The sequence below is a fragment of the Doryrhamphus excisus genome, linkage group LG8 (assembly GCF_037039965.1).
Source record: "Doryrhamphus excisus strain RoL-2023G ecotype Guam linkage group LG8, RoL_Dexc_Guam_v1.1, whole genome shotgun sequence".
Lineage (NCBI taxonomy): Eukaryota > Metazoa > Chordata > Actinopteri > Syngnathiformes > Syngnathidae > Doryrhamphus > Doryrhamphus excisus.
In genome coordinates this window covers 11,483,801-11,500,738 of record NC_136364.1, presented here as the reverse complement: position 1 = coordinate 11,500,738, position 16,938 = coordinate 11,483,801, and the positions used below count along the sequence as shown (strand labels likewise).

At 39.8% G+C, this 16,938-nt stretch overlaps 1 protein-coding gene and 1 long non-coding RNA gene across 3 annotated transcripts in view; one reads left to right on the top strand and one right to left on the bottom strand.

Moving 5' to 3' along the window:
• kcnj5 (potassium inwardly rectifying channel subfamily J member 5) overlaps positions 1–12,234 on the top strand; it is a 30,120-nt gene extending 17,886 nt beyond the window's left edge. Inside the window, exon 3 of one of the 2 annotated variants that reach the window (XM_058080203.2) lies at positions 5,347–12,234. In XM_058080203.2, coding sequence (XP_057936186.1) covers positions 5,347–5,732 — 386 coding nt within the window. In that variant the 3' untranslated portion in view covers positions 5,733–12,234. The remainder of the gene's footprint in view (positions 1–5,346) is intronic. The other variant, XM_058080202.2, reaches the window with a different exon arrangement.
• The window catches only part of LOC131134684 (uncharacterized), a 60,079-nt gene extending 43,355 nt beyond the window's left edge, over positions 1–16,724 (bottom strand). The window contains exon 1 of the long non-coding RNA XR_013627981.1: positions 16,622–16,724. This is a non-coding gene — a long non-coding RNA (uncharacterized LOC131134684). The remainder of the gene's footprint in view (positions 1–16,621) is intronic.
• Between the last annotated feature and the right edge of the window lie 214 nt (positions 16,725–16,938).

Below are 16,938 nucleotides of genomic sequence, written 5' to 3'. Positions count from 1 at the left end.
CAGATTCTAAAAGTATAATTTCACAAAATTTATCAAAACAGCAAAAATTGAAAAATCAGCAGTAATTTGACAGGAATAGAGTCAAAATATTAAAAGAAATATATAATTAACAAGAAAATGTAAGTTTACTGTTGAGTACTGTTGTGATAATATGAGTTTGATATTTTATTTTAAATAATGAATAACATCATGATTTTTTTTAAATTAGGAAAATGCAATTTTGTAAGATTGTGAGATAAAATATTTGGGACAAAAAACAGCAAAAATGGGGAAAAAAGTTTGTCTCTCTTGTACAAACTTGCCAATTAAAATTAATGAATGAATTGATGATTAATACTTTATCCAATTAATCCACAACTATTTTGGTATTTCATCAATCATTTTATTTTAATATAAAATGTAAATATCCTTTGATTTAATCTTCTCACTAGAAAAATTGTCGTGAATTTTTACATTTCCTCAGTCGTCTATGAAAGTCAACCTATTTTCTTGATTTTTCAGGTAAAACTAAATATATTAAACAGCCATCAGCTTTGATTTTGGAAAAAAAAATATTAAAACATTATTAATATAAAACATTTTTGCCTCTTTTCTGATATGTTATGGGCCTCATATTGATTTGGTCCGTCTGGAACATGACCGTTTATCAGATTAATCAAACAAGTGTTGGATTAATCGACTCAGAAATTAATCATTAGTTGTAGCCCTACACTACAGTGGAACCTTGGTTTTCATCATTAAGCTGTTCTAAGACGTCCAAAAACCGAGGCAATTCTTCCCAAAGGAAGTCATGTAAATTTAATTAATATGTTACAGACATCAAATAACATGAACAAAAATAGATTTTAGAGACAATGATAGTTTTAAATGATGACAAGACTTTCTTTGGCCCCATTGTGAGTTATTTAGAAGCCTCACTCAATGAAAAAATGCATGGACAGTAAGTCAACAACGCATTGGCTGCTTTATTCGGGCCCTTGAGTTCAAGGAACAATACAGTACAGGGAACATGGACTAGTTTGCTATGTGCAATATTGTCCCGTGGCTAAATTTTTGACAAAAAAAACAATTCATACAAAAACTGGGGCATAGAAGGTTTGACTGTTTTATGATGTCTAAAGTGACTAATTAGTTTAGCATTTCACATTGCACGGATTGCGCTAGATTTGTTTGCGAGAGCTAACAGCCCTCTCATGGTTACTTCATACAGTACCTCAAGTGCCAACCTTGATCATTTCAAGCTGATGATTTTACAAGAAAAGCATCATTTCACTCAGCTGAATCTAATTGGGAGTTTAACACCCCGTGGTTAACTATGACTTATCCTTATTAAAATTATCAGCGCAGTGCTTTAAGTTTCCATTTAAAGGTAAAATGCATGGAAAAGTACATGTCCCCTATTAAATGCCGCTCCCTTTCCTGCTAGATTGTAAATCGTCATTTCCTTTTATTATTTGACATAAGTCCTGAGCTGCAACATTTTTGGGACAGGAATGAATCAAGCATGAGTCGTCTGCATAGCGCGGGCTGAAACCGAGCTCATGAGATGACTAAGAACATGGAAGCCTTGAGGGGGCCAAGTAAAGTCCCCAAGAGACACATAAGGGCGATTTCCACCAGCAACAAAGCTTAGTCAGCGCAAGACATGAGCGTGCACGGGGAAGTCTTGAGGGCCACACAGAAGGGCAAAATACACAAGGACAAAAACACGTGGACATGTCGTCGTCCTCACCGTATGAACACTTGACATAACACGTGCTACCACGATTAAAAGAAACCTTGTGGAAATAAGACCAGGCATGCTAATTACTTCTGACCACACGAACGCAGGGGAATGCATGTGGGGGAGTGGCGGCTAATGATGTCTTCATCCCATTAAGTCAGCATGCACAGTAGCAGGAAGTGTCTCACCGAAAATGGACTACAACTTTAATTATGTTATTAGGTGCTCTTTTATGTTTCTACTTAGATGGTTTAAAAGGTCTAAAAGGGTATTTCCATACTAGATGTCTGGATGGGCCAGGATTACATTCAGTAATCAGTGTTATTGATCCACCTACCTGTAAGTGATCTTATAAAGTATTAATATACAGTATATACGAAAGCTAAATGTTATGTACACTACCGCTCAAAAGTTTGGGATGACTTGGAAATGTTTTTGTCCAGTCTGAGATATGGCTTTTTCTTGGCAGTCCTGCTATGAAGTCCAGCATCCTGAAGTCACCGCTTCACTGTTGATACTGACACTGGTGTTTGATGGCTACTATTTAGTGCAGCTGTGAGGCATCTTTGTCTTAAACTACACACTCTCTTGCACAGTTGTGCAGCGTTTTTCTGTCCTTGTTAGACCCAGTTTGTGCTGCTCTCTGAAGGGAGTAGTTAACAGCATGGTAAGAGATTTTAGTTTTAGTTTAGATTTTTAGATGGCTTTTCTAATCATCTATTAGCCTTATAAAATGATGAACTTGGATTCGAAGCCATACCAGGAGATTGATGCAGAGGACTGACAGTTGTTGATAGTAGGCCTCTATGCAAAAATATAGATCTTTCTTTGAAAAATAATTTTAATTGTTTGTGAAATGCATGAGAATGTGTTTTTCTTTGGAAAAGAAAGAAATTTGCAAGTGATCCCAAACTTTTGAGCGGTAGTGTACTTGTTCTTGCTTATTGACAGCTAGCAAAACATGAATGCTAAAAGTTATGTTAGATCCTAAAGATGTAAGCGCCCTTGACGGCATAACGTGAAAAAGTTTAGGCCAACCCCATGTTCTTATGCTACAAAACCCCAAAAGTTTGACCTTATAAGTTGGACTGGCTTGTGTAATGAACACTGTACTTGAGTAAACTGTACAATGATCCCTTGTTTATCAAAACGGATTGGTTCCAGACCCAACTGTGAAAAGTGAATTTCCATCAAGAAGGAATTCTTATTTTTAAAAAGAATATTTTTGTAGTTACAGCAATGAACATGAAATAACACCGCTACAGTCTTGTTTATACTGGTATTGCACAATATTAGTACACATAACACCATTTGAAACGTAAATACGATTCCAGTAAACGTGTTGTGGTGGCACGGACAGGAAGTGGCATCAGTGGTTCAGAGTTTCATCGTGGTATGGCTTACGGCTGCAACAGTAGCCCATCTTTTGATGGAATAGGCTGTATTCAACCATGAAACAGCATGACTTTTAATGTTTATATATAAACAGAAATTTGATGTGCAACGGATGACTGCGTTAGCAAGCTAATTGTAGCACAAAATGTGACAAGAACGCAGTTTGATACACATTGTATTAATAACACAACAATAATAAATTTATATATTACAAATATAAACACAAGCCATAATTGGACGCTAACCGGAAAATGAATGCAACATTTTTGTCAGGACAATTTATGTTGGCATCTCTATTGAAAAGCCAGCCTTTCAAGAAATGCTGCAAACATTTGACGGACAGTACAAATTGCATATTAGACAGTACATGTCACAAATGGCAACTTACATAGGGAAAGATGGCAATACAGGAAATTATTCTGACAGTAAATTCCAGACTTCTGCACCCACCAAATTTAATGAAGAAATACTTGCTTATAAGCCTCAGGTGTCCATGATGTAACAGGGGATATTTACACAGAACCCTACCACCCAGACCTTGCAATCCTACCAACACTCGACTGCGCCGGTGCTGAGATGTGAGTTCAGCGGAATTCAACAGCTGTTGCGGTCCAAACACTAAACAGAAGCTGTAATAATTCTACAGTGGATCAAACTCACTTAATATTTGTCAGATTAAAAAAGTCCACTGCATATGTGTTAACGTCCACTTCACCAGTCAAATTCCCTGACTCTGTGTTCTCAGTATCATGGGAATTGTAGTTATTTTAGCCATAAACTAGCCACACCATTGTTTAAGCGTGTGAAAAAAAAAGTGTTTGTCATCCAAAATTTATAGTAAAAGACAAACATTTGTAAGAAGTACAAACTAGGCCATTAATATCCAGAGGGAATAATAACAAAAGTCTCAGAGCCCTCTCTTGTGCAGCAACATAAGAGACGCTGAATTTACTGTCCTTCTATTTTTAAATCACTTTTGCACACGACTGTGGAGATCGAGCAGGAATAGTGTGTCCATTTTTTTTCTGTTGAAAGTTCAAACCTTTCACTTTTTCACCTCTCTCAAATTCTGAATAAAATGAGTTGAAGACAATGGCTGTGTTCGAAACCGCATACTGACTACTACATAGTACTTCCATGCCCATACTATCCACACTCCATACTGCATACCAAATCCATCTGGCAGTATGCAAAGTGTTTACAGTACAGCGTACTACATGATAACCCACAATGCATTGCGCTCCTACCCGGCTGAAGCTGATTTCACTTTAGCCCGAAACTCTTTAAATACATCACTTTGACTTTTTTTGTTGTTTTTTTTTAGTCAGGCGAGAAAGTGGCCATTCAGATCCCGAGTATGCCAATTATTTGTCCAAATACCAACCGTTTACAATTTCATTCGGACAAATTCAGCAAAATTTAAGGTAGCCGAAGTGAGCAACGCACTTCCGGATATTTTGACAAAATAAAACACCTCTTACTTTTCTCATACAAAAAACAGTGATAAATCACTGCTTTTACTTTGAAAAGAAGAAGCAAACCAACTGACAATATATCCTGCTTGACACCGCCGTTTGGTCCATTCTGCTGTTCAGTGTTCAGCCATTTTTGTTTTTTTTGGGGGGGTGACGTCACATTGCATTGCATCTTGGGTAATTTGGGTATGAGTAGTAAGCTGACAATACATATTCAAAATTTCCGGCAAATGCAGTATGCATCTGGGAACTTCTCGCATACTCAAAAATCGCATACTGCCAGTGTAGACACACTGCATACTCAAAGAGTTAGTATGAGTAGTAGGTAAGTATGCGGTTTCGAACACAGCCATTTTCTTATGAGCTATGATGGCCGAGGATTCGGCTACATTCATCACCTTTAATCAGGTTTGATTCACAATGAAGAACAAAACAGTTAAGTAGATATTACTGTATATGAGGGGTCATATTTTTAGACTTTGACACAGACCAACTGAAAATGGATTGTGGGCCGCATGCTATAAAATGAATTGAAGAGTTGAACATGAAAGCAATGATTTTCTACCAGCGTTTACCAGCTGCTCTGCAGCTTTGGCCTTTTCTCAATTTGTGTACAAGCATGAATAATTTACTGATGTCATTCTCCGTATTTCTTTTCATTTCTCTGTGTTTACCTGTGCACTGTGGATGTGTGTGTACTCCATATGTTTTGTGTGTGTGTGTGTGTTCACCCGTCTGCCTGACTCGGTATAGGGATGACGTGCCAAGCAAGAAGCTCCTACCTGGACACAGAAGTGCTTTGGGGCTACCGATTCACACCCGTTCTCTCTCTGGAGAAGGGCTTCTATGAGGTCGACTACAATAACTTCCACGACGTCTACGAAACCAACACCCCCACCTGCAGCGCCAAGGAGATGGCCGCCAAGCTCCGGGAAGGGCCGCTATTGCCTCAGCTGTCATTACTCAGCCCGGAACCAAAAATGCATTCTTTTGATCCTCTAAACCGCCTGTCCGACTTGGACCCACTGAGTCAGGACGAGGACAAGGAGGAGAGGGAATCAGGAGGCGATAGAGGAGAGACCAATGGCTCAGCGGCTGCTTTGGAAGAGACGCCCTTTGCCGATGGACTACCTGACTGATAAGCCATTAATGGCCAGCTTGTTCCATTGCAAGGACACTTTCATGCAATACTCCTCTACTAGAGTGTCAATCTATAGTATAGATTGGTTTTTAGACACTGTACTGTAAGTACCGACACACATACGTACAGCATCTATATCTTCACTTCAAACTTGGTGGTGCCGATTGTCTTTTTATAATCCTATAATCATGTCCACTTGCTACGATTGCAGTTGTGTGAGGGAAACGCCATCTAAAGATTACAGGTTATCCGGCACTTTATGGATACACCATTGCTCTGATTTTAAAGAGTATTGATTGATTTCAACAAAGCTAATGCGTCTGAAAGACGGCTTCTCTGCAGTGATGGAAGAAAACAGTTTCCATCCCCTGCTTCCTCTTCACTGGAATATGTAAGGCTAATAGTTTGCTCATAGGAAAACATAGGAAGCCATCCAAATGCAACCGATATGCAGTTTTCTTTTTCAAATCCCTGTCTTTAGTGTAGCGTATATCGTCATTTATGTGTGACTAATTGTCTCTGTCGCACACACTGGGAGCTTTGCCCCAAAATAAGCCAGCTTGTACCTCATTCTATGCTCATTTTCAGGGTAATTAGCTGCAACACAGGCTGGTAAAAGAAGACAATGCAACTGAGTGACTGATTGATTTTGTTTCTTCCCCTCGCAATTGTGAAGTGCCATTTACTTAAAAGCTGCGGTGGTAAATTACAAGTGGACAGCAGTTACCATGCACTTCTTAGTTGACAAAAGACCAAACTCATGCCAATTAATACGTTATATGTGCTGGAAGCTAACAAACCTTGTCTGTAGCATAAACATCATGTCTTCAACAAGTGTTGCGGTCAAGACTATGGATCCTTTTCTTGTTTTATGATTATTTTATAATGGAAATGGATTAATCAACCCCCATTCTCCACAAACCAAGAAATGGCCTGCTAACCAACAAACAGATGGCTGCAGGAAATAACTCTAGCAATGGCGTAGGCCAGACCAGAGGTTTTCAAAGTGTGGTACAGCAAGACCTCCCTTGGAGAATATGATACAATTGGCCTATGCGAACTCCACAAAAACAGATTTTGTGGAGAATAACCCCAGACTCTGTTTATTCACTCTCACTGCGGGAAGTAAAAATCTATTCATTTTGCCTTTGAACACAACCGAAGTTAGCTCAGCAGGTTTGAAAAATAAAAATATTTTAAGCCTCCCTTGAAGTGTGTACAGCGCAGTGTATGGCAAATTCTCAAACCCGCCAACTAAGAGTTGCATTCTTTCATTCTTTTCATTAAAAAAAAACATGTAAAAAAAAAACGATAACTGCACAATGTTAAATTCATGAAAAATAGTACAGTGAAAAATGATAACGATCGTGATGACTGGACACATAATTTTTTAGGTATGAAAATGTAATTAACTTCAGGTTTTATTCACACGGAATAATTTAGTTGCATAACGAAAACCCAGCTTCTTGCATCGCAGCGGGTGTGCGGCATTCAAGGCTAATGTAAACACGTGTGACGGCGGCTGACACAAAAAGCAACAATTGTTGTGGATGGATTGAATGGTTTCCCACATTTCCTGTACTTATTTCAACATGATCTGTGCAGCAGAAAAAGCGCATCAATAAATAAATAGTTTGACTGGATGCAATTTCAGTTAATATCAGAGTCACTCAAAATCAAATCAAACAAAAACACCAAGATTCAATCTGCCATCATTATAGCGCAATACCGTAACAATTTTAATTTCCATTTAACCTACAACTAATAATTTCAAAATGTACATGCAATCAAAGATCTTTGCAAAGATCTCTGCAGGTTCAGAGAACGTGTCGTATGGCAATGATACAGACAGTAGAAATTAAGCCATTGCTCACTCAGATTGTGATTGACGTCCAGTTGTACACATATTCTTTCTTGAAACCCACCTCTCGGTTAATAAAACGGTACTGTGACTTTCAGTATTACATTAAGAGGAAATGGCGGCAGTTTGATCGCTGTAGATCACCTAGCTATTGCTGCTGGCTGATGCATGTTGTGGCTCTGGATTTTATACAAAATGTATTTTTCAAATGGTCTACGAAATGCTGGATGAGACACACGATGACAATGAAATGCTCCATGTATATTTTATTCCAAATGGAGTCCCACTTGCAACAATGCAACTGTCAATGATGATCTCATCTTGTGTCGATCATCAGGAATATTTGCCTTTTTTCATCATGGTTCCCTTCGGTCCTCACCCTATTACTTGAAGTGTTCTTTGTCTTTCCACATTTTCCGTCTCTTCACTCGTTTCCTTCCATGTGTTCTGTTCAACGGCCCTTGTGGTGGCTTATGGAGACGGACAGTAGCAACTGACTGACTTGATTTGAGACTGCCTGCATGAGGTGACCCCTAGACGTCCTCGACTTCGGAATATGTTTAATACAGCGATATTAAAAGATACAGGGTATTTTCTAGGCATGCAAAACGAAAACAATTTCTACAATATACAAAAATCATGATTTTAATATCCAGCTTTCATTTATTGAAATAAATTATAGATCCATAATCATGTTTGAATCCTTCCAACGCACCAGTCGATTGTTTTACAGATGCTTGTCCAATCAGTTCATTTATTTTCACTGTGACATTATTGCGTTAGATTCCATTTGCTAGGTTTGTTGTTAGAGAGTGCTCATCTTTCATTGCAGGAATGTCATCTGTTTTATGCGTGTTCTCATGGGAATAAACATAATACGACCAAAAGAACAACATGTTCTGTGTTCATCCATCAGTGAACATATTTTTTTTCCCAGATTATTATGCAAACAAGGAATAGAAATGACCTTAATTTAAAAGAGCATGACATAGCATGGTGGTGTAACAAATTGACAAAGCTCCGGGTGAGCAAAATATACCTGAAAACTGGATTTGCGGTGCATGACAAGATCAGTATAGCACTATCTTGTCTTGAGGAAAAAACCTAATACAGTGAAGGCTTTGGGGAAGAAATATGTGCGATAAGAACAACAACAATGTCTCTCACTTTTTCTTGTATTTGATTTTTTTGGGGCGGTCAAGTGCATGCTGGGGAAAAGTGGATACATTTCAGAAGGAACATTATCTGTGTCCCTTTCTGAAGTCTAACAGTCGCATGGATTCTGAAGGATTAAAACAGAAGTCAGCAGCATCCCTGAGTCAGCTTTGTGTGCCATGGAAGCTACTTTTACACCAGGGATGGGCGATATGGACTAAAATCCCTTTTGCAATAAACACTCCTGATGAAATTTGAATGTGAAAAAATAACAGTGGGAGATTATATGATCGTGATCACCATAAATTTCAGGTCAAGTACAAGGATCAGCTGCGAGTATACAGTATTTACTTCAACCATGGTGGAAAAGTATGATAAGATTTGATCTTTTTCTGCACCACTTACAAGTTGCCACAGAGGTAAACAGAATGACCAAACGTGGAGCTAAACCCACAGAGGTTACTCGGCGTCGGCTGTGGCCATGGTTTGGGTTTGGGCAAGTGATGTTTAGCAAATCAAGTCAATGTGCAAGGTATGGCCTCAAAAACTGGCAACACAAGAAACCTGATTAATAATTTCATGAAATACCACACAAGTGATTATGCAGACAGAGAAAATGCGAGCAGAGTCTGCAGAAGGCGTCGGACCAAGGCAGCAATCAAAAATACCACATGGTTTAATAAAACAATCATGATAATCGAGAGTGGATTATATGAAAAAATATTGATATATTTTTTTTGTTTGCCACAAAATAGCTGGCAACATTTGGTGCTGTACATATATATATGTTTTTCCAATTAAAAGCAAAGAATTCTTGGAATAGTGCCATGCCAACAGTAAAAACCGGCAAACATGGCAGAAGTCAGTATCATTTTTGGGTGGTAAAACAAATTTGTTATAATTGCTGCCCCCTCTGACTTCTGCTGATTTGTTGGACAGCTTACACACAAACCGAGTCCAATCTTGTACCGCCCTTTTTCACCTGCTCTGTTCCCTGTCAGCCTGTTTGCTTGTAGTTTGTTTCGCTCAATATTGCTGGTATATCAGCCAGATTGCGGCATCAACATGCATTATCTTGATAAGGCCAAATGTATGTAGTTTCTATCGCTCATTACAGGTTTACACATAAATGTTGTCAAAGCAGATTAATGCTCCTACCTAGCAACAATGGAGACACGAGGAGGACTTTTAACAAGCTCACCAGTCAAAAAAAAAAAAAAAAGAAACATGATATTACATTTGGTGGGGAGGGGAGGGTCGTCCAAATTCACATAATCACAGCGCTGTGCTGTCAAGGCTATTTCTGTCTGAGCTATTACATTTGGAAGGCAGATCGTCAGCAAGATGGCAGTCCCTGATTCAAAATTGAATAATGCACGATGGTAATATAATGCATCTGATGAATGACATGTTGAGATCGGTACCCGTGGCAGGTGCAAGAGGGTGCTCATGTTGAGTGTTGTGCAAGAGACATGATGGGTTACGATACAGTTGGGGGGGAAATAATTATTTTATCCGCACTGTTTTGTAAGTGGACATGAAGAGGCCATAAATGGTTTTTAGCAGGTTTATTTTAACAAAGACACAATCAATCAACAAAAAACAAAGTAAAAGCTAAAAGGTCGTATTTGAGCCGCAAGCTTAGTAGTAGGCAACACAAAGTTTCAGCTCCCTCTACAGATTTTTTATAGAATTAAGGTGTGCAGACTGGGGCTGTGTTCGAAACCGCATACTAACTACTACATACTTCAATGCCCATACTATCCACACTCCAAACTGCATACTCAATCTATCAGACAGTATGCAAAGCGTTTACACTACAGCGTACTACATGATAACCCACAATGCATTGCACTCCTACCCGAGCCGAAATAGACAAATTGAAGCTGATTTCACTTTAGCTCTAAACTCTTTAAATACATCACTTTATTGAGATTTTTTTTTTTTTTAATCAGGCGAGAAAGTGTCCGTTTAGATCCCAAGTGTGCCATTTATTTGTCCAAATACCAACTGTTTACAATTTCGTTTGGACAAATTCGGCAAAATTTAAGCTAGCCAAAGTGAGCCACGCACTTTCGGTTATTTTGACAAAATTAAACACCCCCTTACTTTTCTCATCCAAAACAAAACATAACAATAAATCACTGCTTTTACTTTGAAAACAAGAAGCGAAACAACTCGCAATACGTCCCGCTGCTGCTGCTTCAGTGTTCAGCCAATGTTTTTTTTTTAATGTGGTGACATCACATCGCGTCGTATCCTCGGTAATATGGGTATGAGTAGTAAGCTGATGATTCATACTCAACATTTCTGGCAAATGCAGTATGCATCCGGGAACTTCTCACATACTCAAAACATCGCATATTGCCAGTGTAGACACACTGAGTTAGTATGAGTCGTAGGTAAGTATGCGGTTTTGAACACAGCCTAGGTCACGCAAAGATCTTAAGGTGCTTATTCTTGAACCATTCCTTGGTCCCCTTGACTGTACGTTTTGGGTCACCGTTAGGCTAGAAGACCGATCTACAAAAAATGTCATGTAAAATGTCATCACATTAAATTGTCCAAAGATCTTTCAGTGAATAGTTGAGGTTTTCATCGGCCAACTTTAGACTGCTTTGTACATTGAGCAGAGAAACTGCAGGATTTCAGTCGATTGCGGAAAAGTGTGCTCAAATAAATATTTCCCCCAAGGTATATGTTCCAGGGAATCACAAACAAAGACACCTCTGGGTTAGTTTACTTTCACTTTAAGAATGATGGTGGAGTAGGGGGAGCACGGCGCCGACAGTTAGCAATGATCTCTAAGGGCAAGGTCTTAGCCCGGATGTTAGAGATAATTAAGTGGGGCCCTGGAGCAGTTGCAATTTGAATCTCCCCTGTGCCTCCTGACCTTGGTTCCAACGCTAATAGGGAAGGACGGCTAACGCTATTTCAAACGGTTGCTATATATTATGTACTGCAGCATTAGTTCATGGTAATCAGTTGATCAGTTGTACTCTTTGTTTTCGATCTACAGAGGCGCTGCTTTTTTTTTTCATGAATAAAATATTTTGTCACGCTGGGCTGTAGATGTTATTTGCTCATGAGTAAAGCACACCCATACAAAAGTGTAACATTGAACCACCGTTCTCTCGCTCTCTCTCTTGCTCCATTGCTAGTTAATACACGAGTCTTCTCCTTTAAATTATGCATGCATGTGGAAAAAGATGGAAGCACATGAGGCCATTAACATGTGTCGTCGGAATAAAACAGCTGCAGAAGAAAAAGACAATACTTGCCGGAGGATTACGGCAACACAAAGGAAAGAGCGTGAGCTTGATTCACATTAACACATCCAATTTCTACATTTTTATATTTCACCTAACAATTTTACATTGTTTGTGGAATTGTGCAGCCCAAAACGGGGTTGTTATGATTGTTCACTCATCTGCCCTTTATTGCCAATGAACTGACCTTGCTGTGACTGCTTCTCTCACAGCCACAAGAAAGTAAGGTTTCATGCACAATTCCCCTCCTTCTACTTTAAATTACCTGGATGATAAAGATGCATTCACACTGCACCATCATCACATGCATCCCCATGAAAAAAAACCCTCAAGAGCTTCCTGGAAAGTATTTTCCCTCCAACAAAAGGAGGTACTGTAAGCCCCGGGAATCGAAAGTGAACATGCATGGAAAGCTTGGGTATAAAAGCAGCTCCTGACAGAGGCGTCCAACCAATCAGGAGAGGTACTGAGGTGATGCAATTTAAGACAACATTCAAAAAGGGAGAAAATGTGCTCACATCAACAAAAGTGGGACTACCCTCACAGATAAAGAGTGCTGTTGTATTTTGTCCCAATGCAACTATACAGAAAATACAAGAACATGCAATCTCACCACATTAGAAAACACGGTGCCTTGCACACAGATCAAACAGTGGCTGCTAGAAAGACAGAGTCGTGACTAAAAGCTTCAGAAGACAGAGAAACCTTTGCCTTCATCATGGAGGCAAACAGAGCTTTTTGCCTTTGATGGCACTTTCTATCGCCTCACAGAGTGCATCTTTCCAAATTTCAGCTGCAGAGAAGCACAGATGAAAACAAAACCATTTCCCAGCACAGACACTTTGCCGACTCCTAATTTTGACTTGGTAAACATTATGAGTTTTCACAATTTCTCGACGGCATGCCTCATCTTGGCCTCCTGTAATATACCAGTGATGGAGACAAGACTGGATTTACTGTTTCACTTTAAATTCTCCGCCTATTAAAGTGGATAACGGCATACAATGTAAATTATATATGGGAGCAATCAGGAAACCACATGAATTAAAAAGCAATATAAGAGCTGTATTAAATACTCTCTTTAACAAAAGGTAATTGCTATTTGAGGTATTAATCAAGGATTCTTGATATTTATTTACGATTATTTTCAATGTGGATTTACCGGTAGTTTGTGCACACCTGGAGGTATAGACTCAAGTTGGATTTGACAAACTGTACCTATTGATTCACCTTAACCATGTACTACTATTACCAAAACATGTTAAAAAAAATATAGCAGTACAAACTGTGGCTCCAAGATCCCAGATCGCTTTAGCCCTCAAGTCGTCTTTGTTTGCACTTTTAAAATGCAGTGGCGATAGGAACAAGCCCCAGACCGGGTGTTGTAGCAATGCCGGCGTTGCAAGTTGCTGATAGCTTGATGTTCTTTACCATCACAACGGAATTTGGCTAAATGTCTTCCTCTGAAACTGTGACAAACGTCACAGAAAACGAGCGCTTGGTTTGGTGAGCCAAACCCACCTGCAGCACATTAACTGTAAACTCGCTTTAATATGTTTATTATGGTAGTTGTTAAGGGTGTAATGGCACATTGCTGAATTTATTTTGCAGACATAACTAACAATAGTGCCAAGTAAAAGCTCTGAATCACAAAAGCACCTCAAAGGACTCCTGATATTTAGCCTTTCCTGTGAAATATTTAAAATGGACAAACACAAGCGGATAAGAACGGCAAAGGCAATTGGCTGGCAACCAGTCCAGGGAATACCTCGCCTCTCGCCCAAAGTCAGCTGGGATAGGCTCCAGCATATCCCCGTGACCCTGATGAAGATAAGAGGTTTAGGGAATGGATTTGGAGTCGCCAATTAACCTAGCATGTTTTTGGAATGTGGGAGGAAACCGGAGTACCCGGAGAAAACATGCAAACGCCACACAGAGATGGACGAGGGTGGGCTTGAACTTGTTGCTACCTCAGCTGTCCGCAAAAGAGATTGGTTGTCTTTATTTTGAACACCAAATAACAAAAGGATTGCACCAGGAGTCATTCTTACGCCTAGAATTGGCTATTGATTAGGCAAAACAATAAAACAAATTCAATGCTTTTCATTTCTTTTTTCACTTGAAAGTAAAAACATGGATGCCATTATTTGAGCCTGGGCTTTATGTTTGAGAAATGTAAAATGAAGAAAAAGAAGGCTAGCACTGCAAGTTAAAGGCTACTCAATCTTCCTCTGCAGCCCAATGAAGTGGCAAACTGGTTGGGTATGAATTGTTGGTACCATCAAGCAATGCAGAGCAGAACTGTGGACAACCCACTTTCTTCTTAGGCTTTTTTTTTAACTCACAAACGCCTTCTTACATAAAGACCATTTCGAAAAACTGCAAGAATTTACATGATGCACTGTTGGATCTTGAGAGGTTCTCAGTTGGGCTTCAAAATGCAATACAAAGAAACGGGAGAGAGAGGAACCGTTTTTTTCAGTAAGCAACATCTTGCAAAAATATATAAAGTTCATCACCTGATCTAAAGTTTGGCCTTCAAAAGCCAAAATCTTGGCAAAAATGTGTCATTTCCCATCGGTTATTCACACGGTCACAACCTCTTGATGGCAAAGACAAAAAAATATTTGCAAGACCTCTTGTGGCGCATCGTTGCGACTGAGGTTAAAACACACTAAGACTGTCTTCTTAAATGATGCTGAAGGTTATGACACAAAAGGGGTCAAGTAGTAGACCCCAAAAAATGCAACCAGACGGGTTTTTGTGAGCTATGATTTTAAACATTTGATGAACAGCCTTTTTGAGTTTAATGGCCATTTCTTCTTGTGCCTTTTGAACTACTTAGAAACCCCTTATGTTCCAACAGTGCAAAATGCAAATTGTTCACATTTTGCAGTGGTCTTAAAATGTATATTCTTTGATAAAAGCAAGAGTGGAGTCCATGAAATATTCACAAATAAGGCATGCAAGAATCTACAGGACATCTCTGCGAGCAAACAAAATTAGAATCACTGATTTAGGAAACTGCATTACCTCATGGGCAGATAAGCTAGTGCGGCATATTTATCTCACGGATAAATTCCACCCATTCCCCTGCTCAGTGAGTAGGTAACCCCTGTGGCTCCTCTCGGTCTCCTACGCACCAAAACAACACGAGAATAGGAAGAGAGTGCTGTCCGGTTCTCACCTACCTGTGGATGACTAATTTGTTGCAGGGCAAATACAGCATCACGGCACACACACACACACACACACACACACAAGCATGTGATGCCATTTGGGCTTTCACACCAATAGTTTCCTTTAAAATGATCACAACAATGTCAACGGGAAGAAGGTTTGCGGTAGTGGTAGTGGTGGTGATAATATATCCAGGGTGCAGCCAGGGATTCTGGGCCCCATGAAAAACAACAACACAAAGAAATCTCCTCATTTAATTAACTTTTAAATAGCACTCATCATAAATATGTTGAAAAATTGGTGATCAGTTTCGGCACTGATTGGCCAATCATGATCGGTATCGGAAACCCTGACTGGAGTACACCTCGTCGTCATATATCACAAGCTTTGAACATGAATCGCTTCCATTTATGGTAAACACTTGCATGGTTTTCCGCCGCCAAGGTACTCCAGGTGCTTTGACACTGTTAGCACCTTTACTTGCTGATGATGCACAACTATGGGTTCAGTATCTTGCCCAAGGATACTTTCACATGATCGACGGCAATCATGATGGCGGATCAAACTTGCAACCTTCAGGTCGGGAGACGACCATGCCGCCCTCAAACTGTATTTTAGGTAAATAAACAGCCTGGCTATAATTAGAGCACTTATTGCATGAAATATTTGTTGTGTCTCAATGTTGAATTATGCTGAATTGACATAATTTCAACCAGAGCGATGGTCTCCTTTGGGCCATGGCATTTACATGCATCTGTGACCTGCTTTGTGCTACAACACTTCATGCATAAGGCAGCGAGCCTTTATGATTCATATACAATCACATCAAGTGTACAGCACAACACACGCCGTTTCAATGCACACACAGCGGGCCAATGAGAGATGGCCGGTGGGAACAGCGCTCAGCATCTGACTCTCTTCATGCAAAGTGCGACAGCGAGCCTCTGTTCAAGACTGTTTTTAAGTCCCGGGCGATTTCCGCGTCTTTTGACACACGTGCTTCCTTGTCACCGCGTGTCCTCCCTGCAGCCAAGCTTGTTTTGCCCATGACCTTTCAGCAGATTCCCCTGGCATCACTGCAGCCCGCAGTCATTTGCAGTTTGCTCCGTCACAAGCAGCATAGTAAACGCTTCCAAACGGGGTCGTAAACGGCATGTTGGGCACTGGCATCGCACCCTTTGAGACATCGACAACAGCGTGTCGTCATCATGATAACATTCAAAGGGCTGCTCATCAACAACACCCTTTTACATGGATTCGTTTGTTTGCCCTTCAGCTTGGGATCATGGCTATATTTAGACAAAAGAAGTATGCTAATGAGCTTCTGGAAGGCATATCTGACAGCTTCTAACACACACTCTGCCAAGCCCATAATCTTTACCCCAAATTCTGGCTTTCTATTTTTTCCCAGGTCACACTTACTGTGATCTAATTGTTGAAATGCTTGCATAAGCTGGAGATGGGTGTGCGGGGCGAGGGGAGTTCTCACGTTGTTCAGGTACTGAAGTGCATCTCAGTTTGACACCTAGCAAAGAGAAGGAAATGTATTACATAACTAGCATCTCTGACGACGATTTGAAAAAAAAAACAATTTGCTGTCAATCTGCAGCATTTTTAATAAAACTTAAGGCTCTATCGGGTTGTTAAGTCTCTTCTCGCTTGGCTTCCTGATGTGATGAAGACAAGCAAAGTCCGCCTGTTTCATCTAAAATTGATACCACTTTCAGGACAGCCGGTTT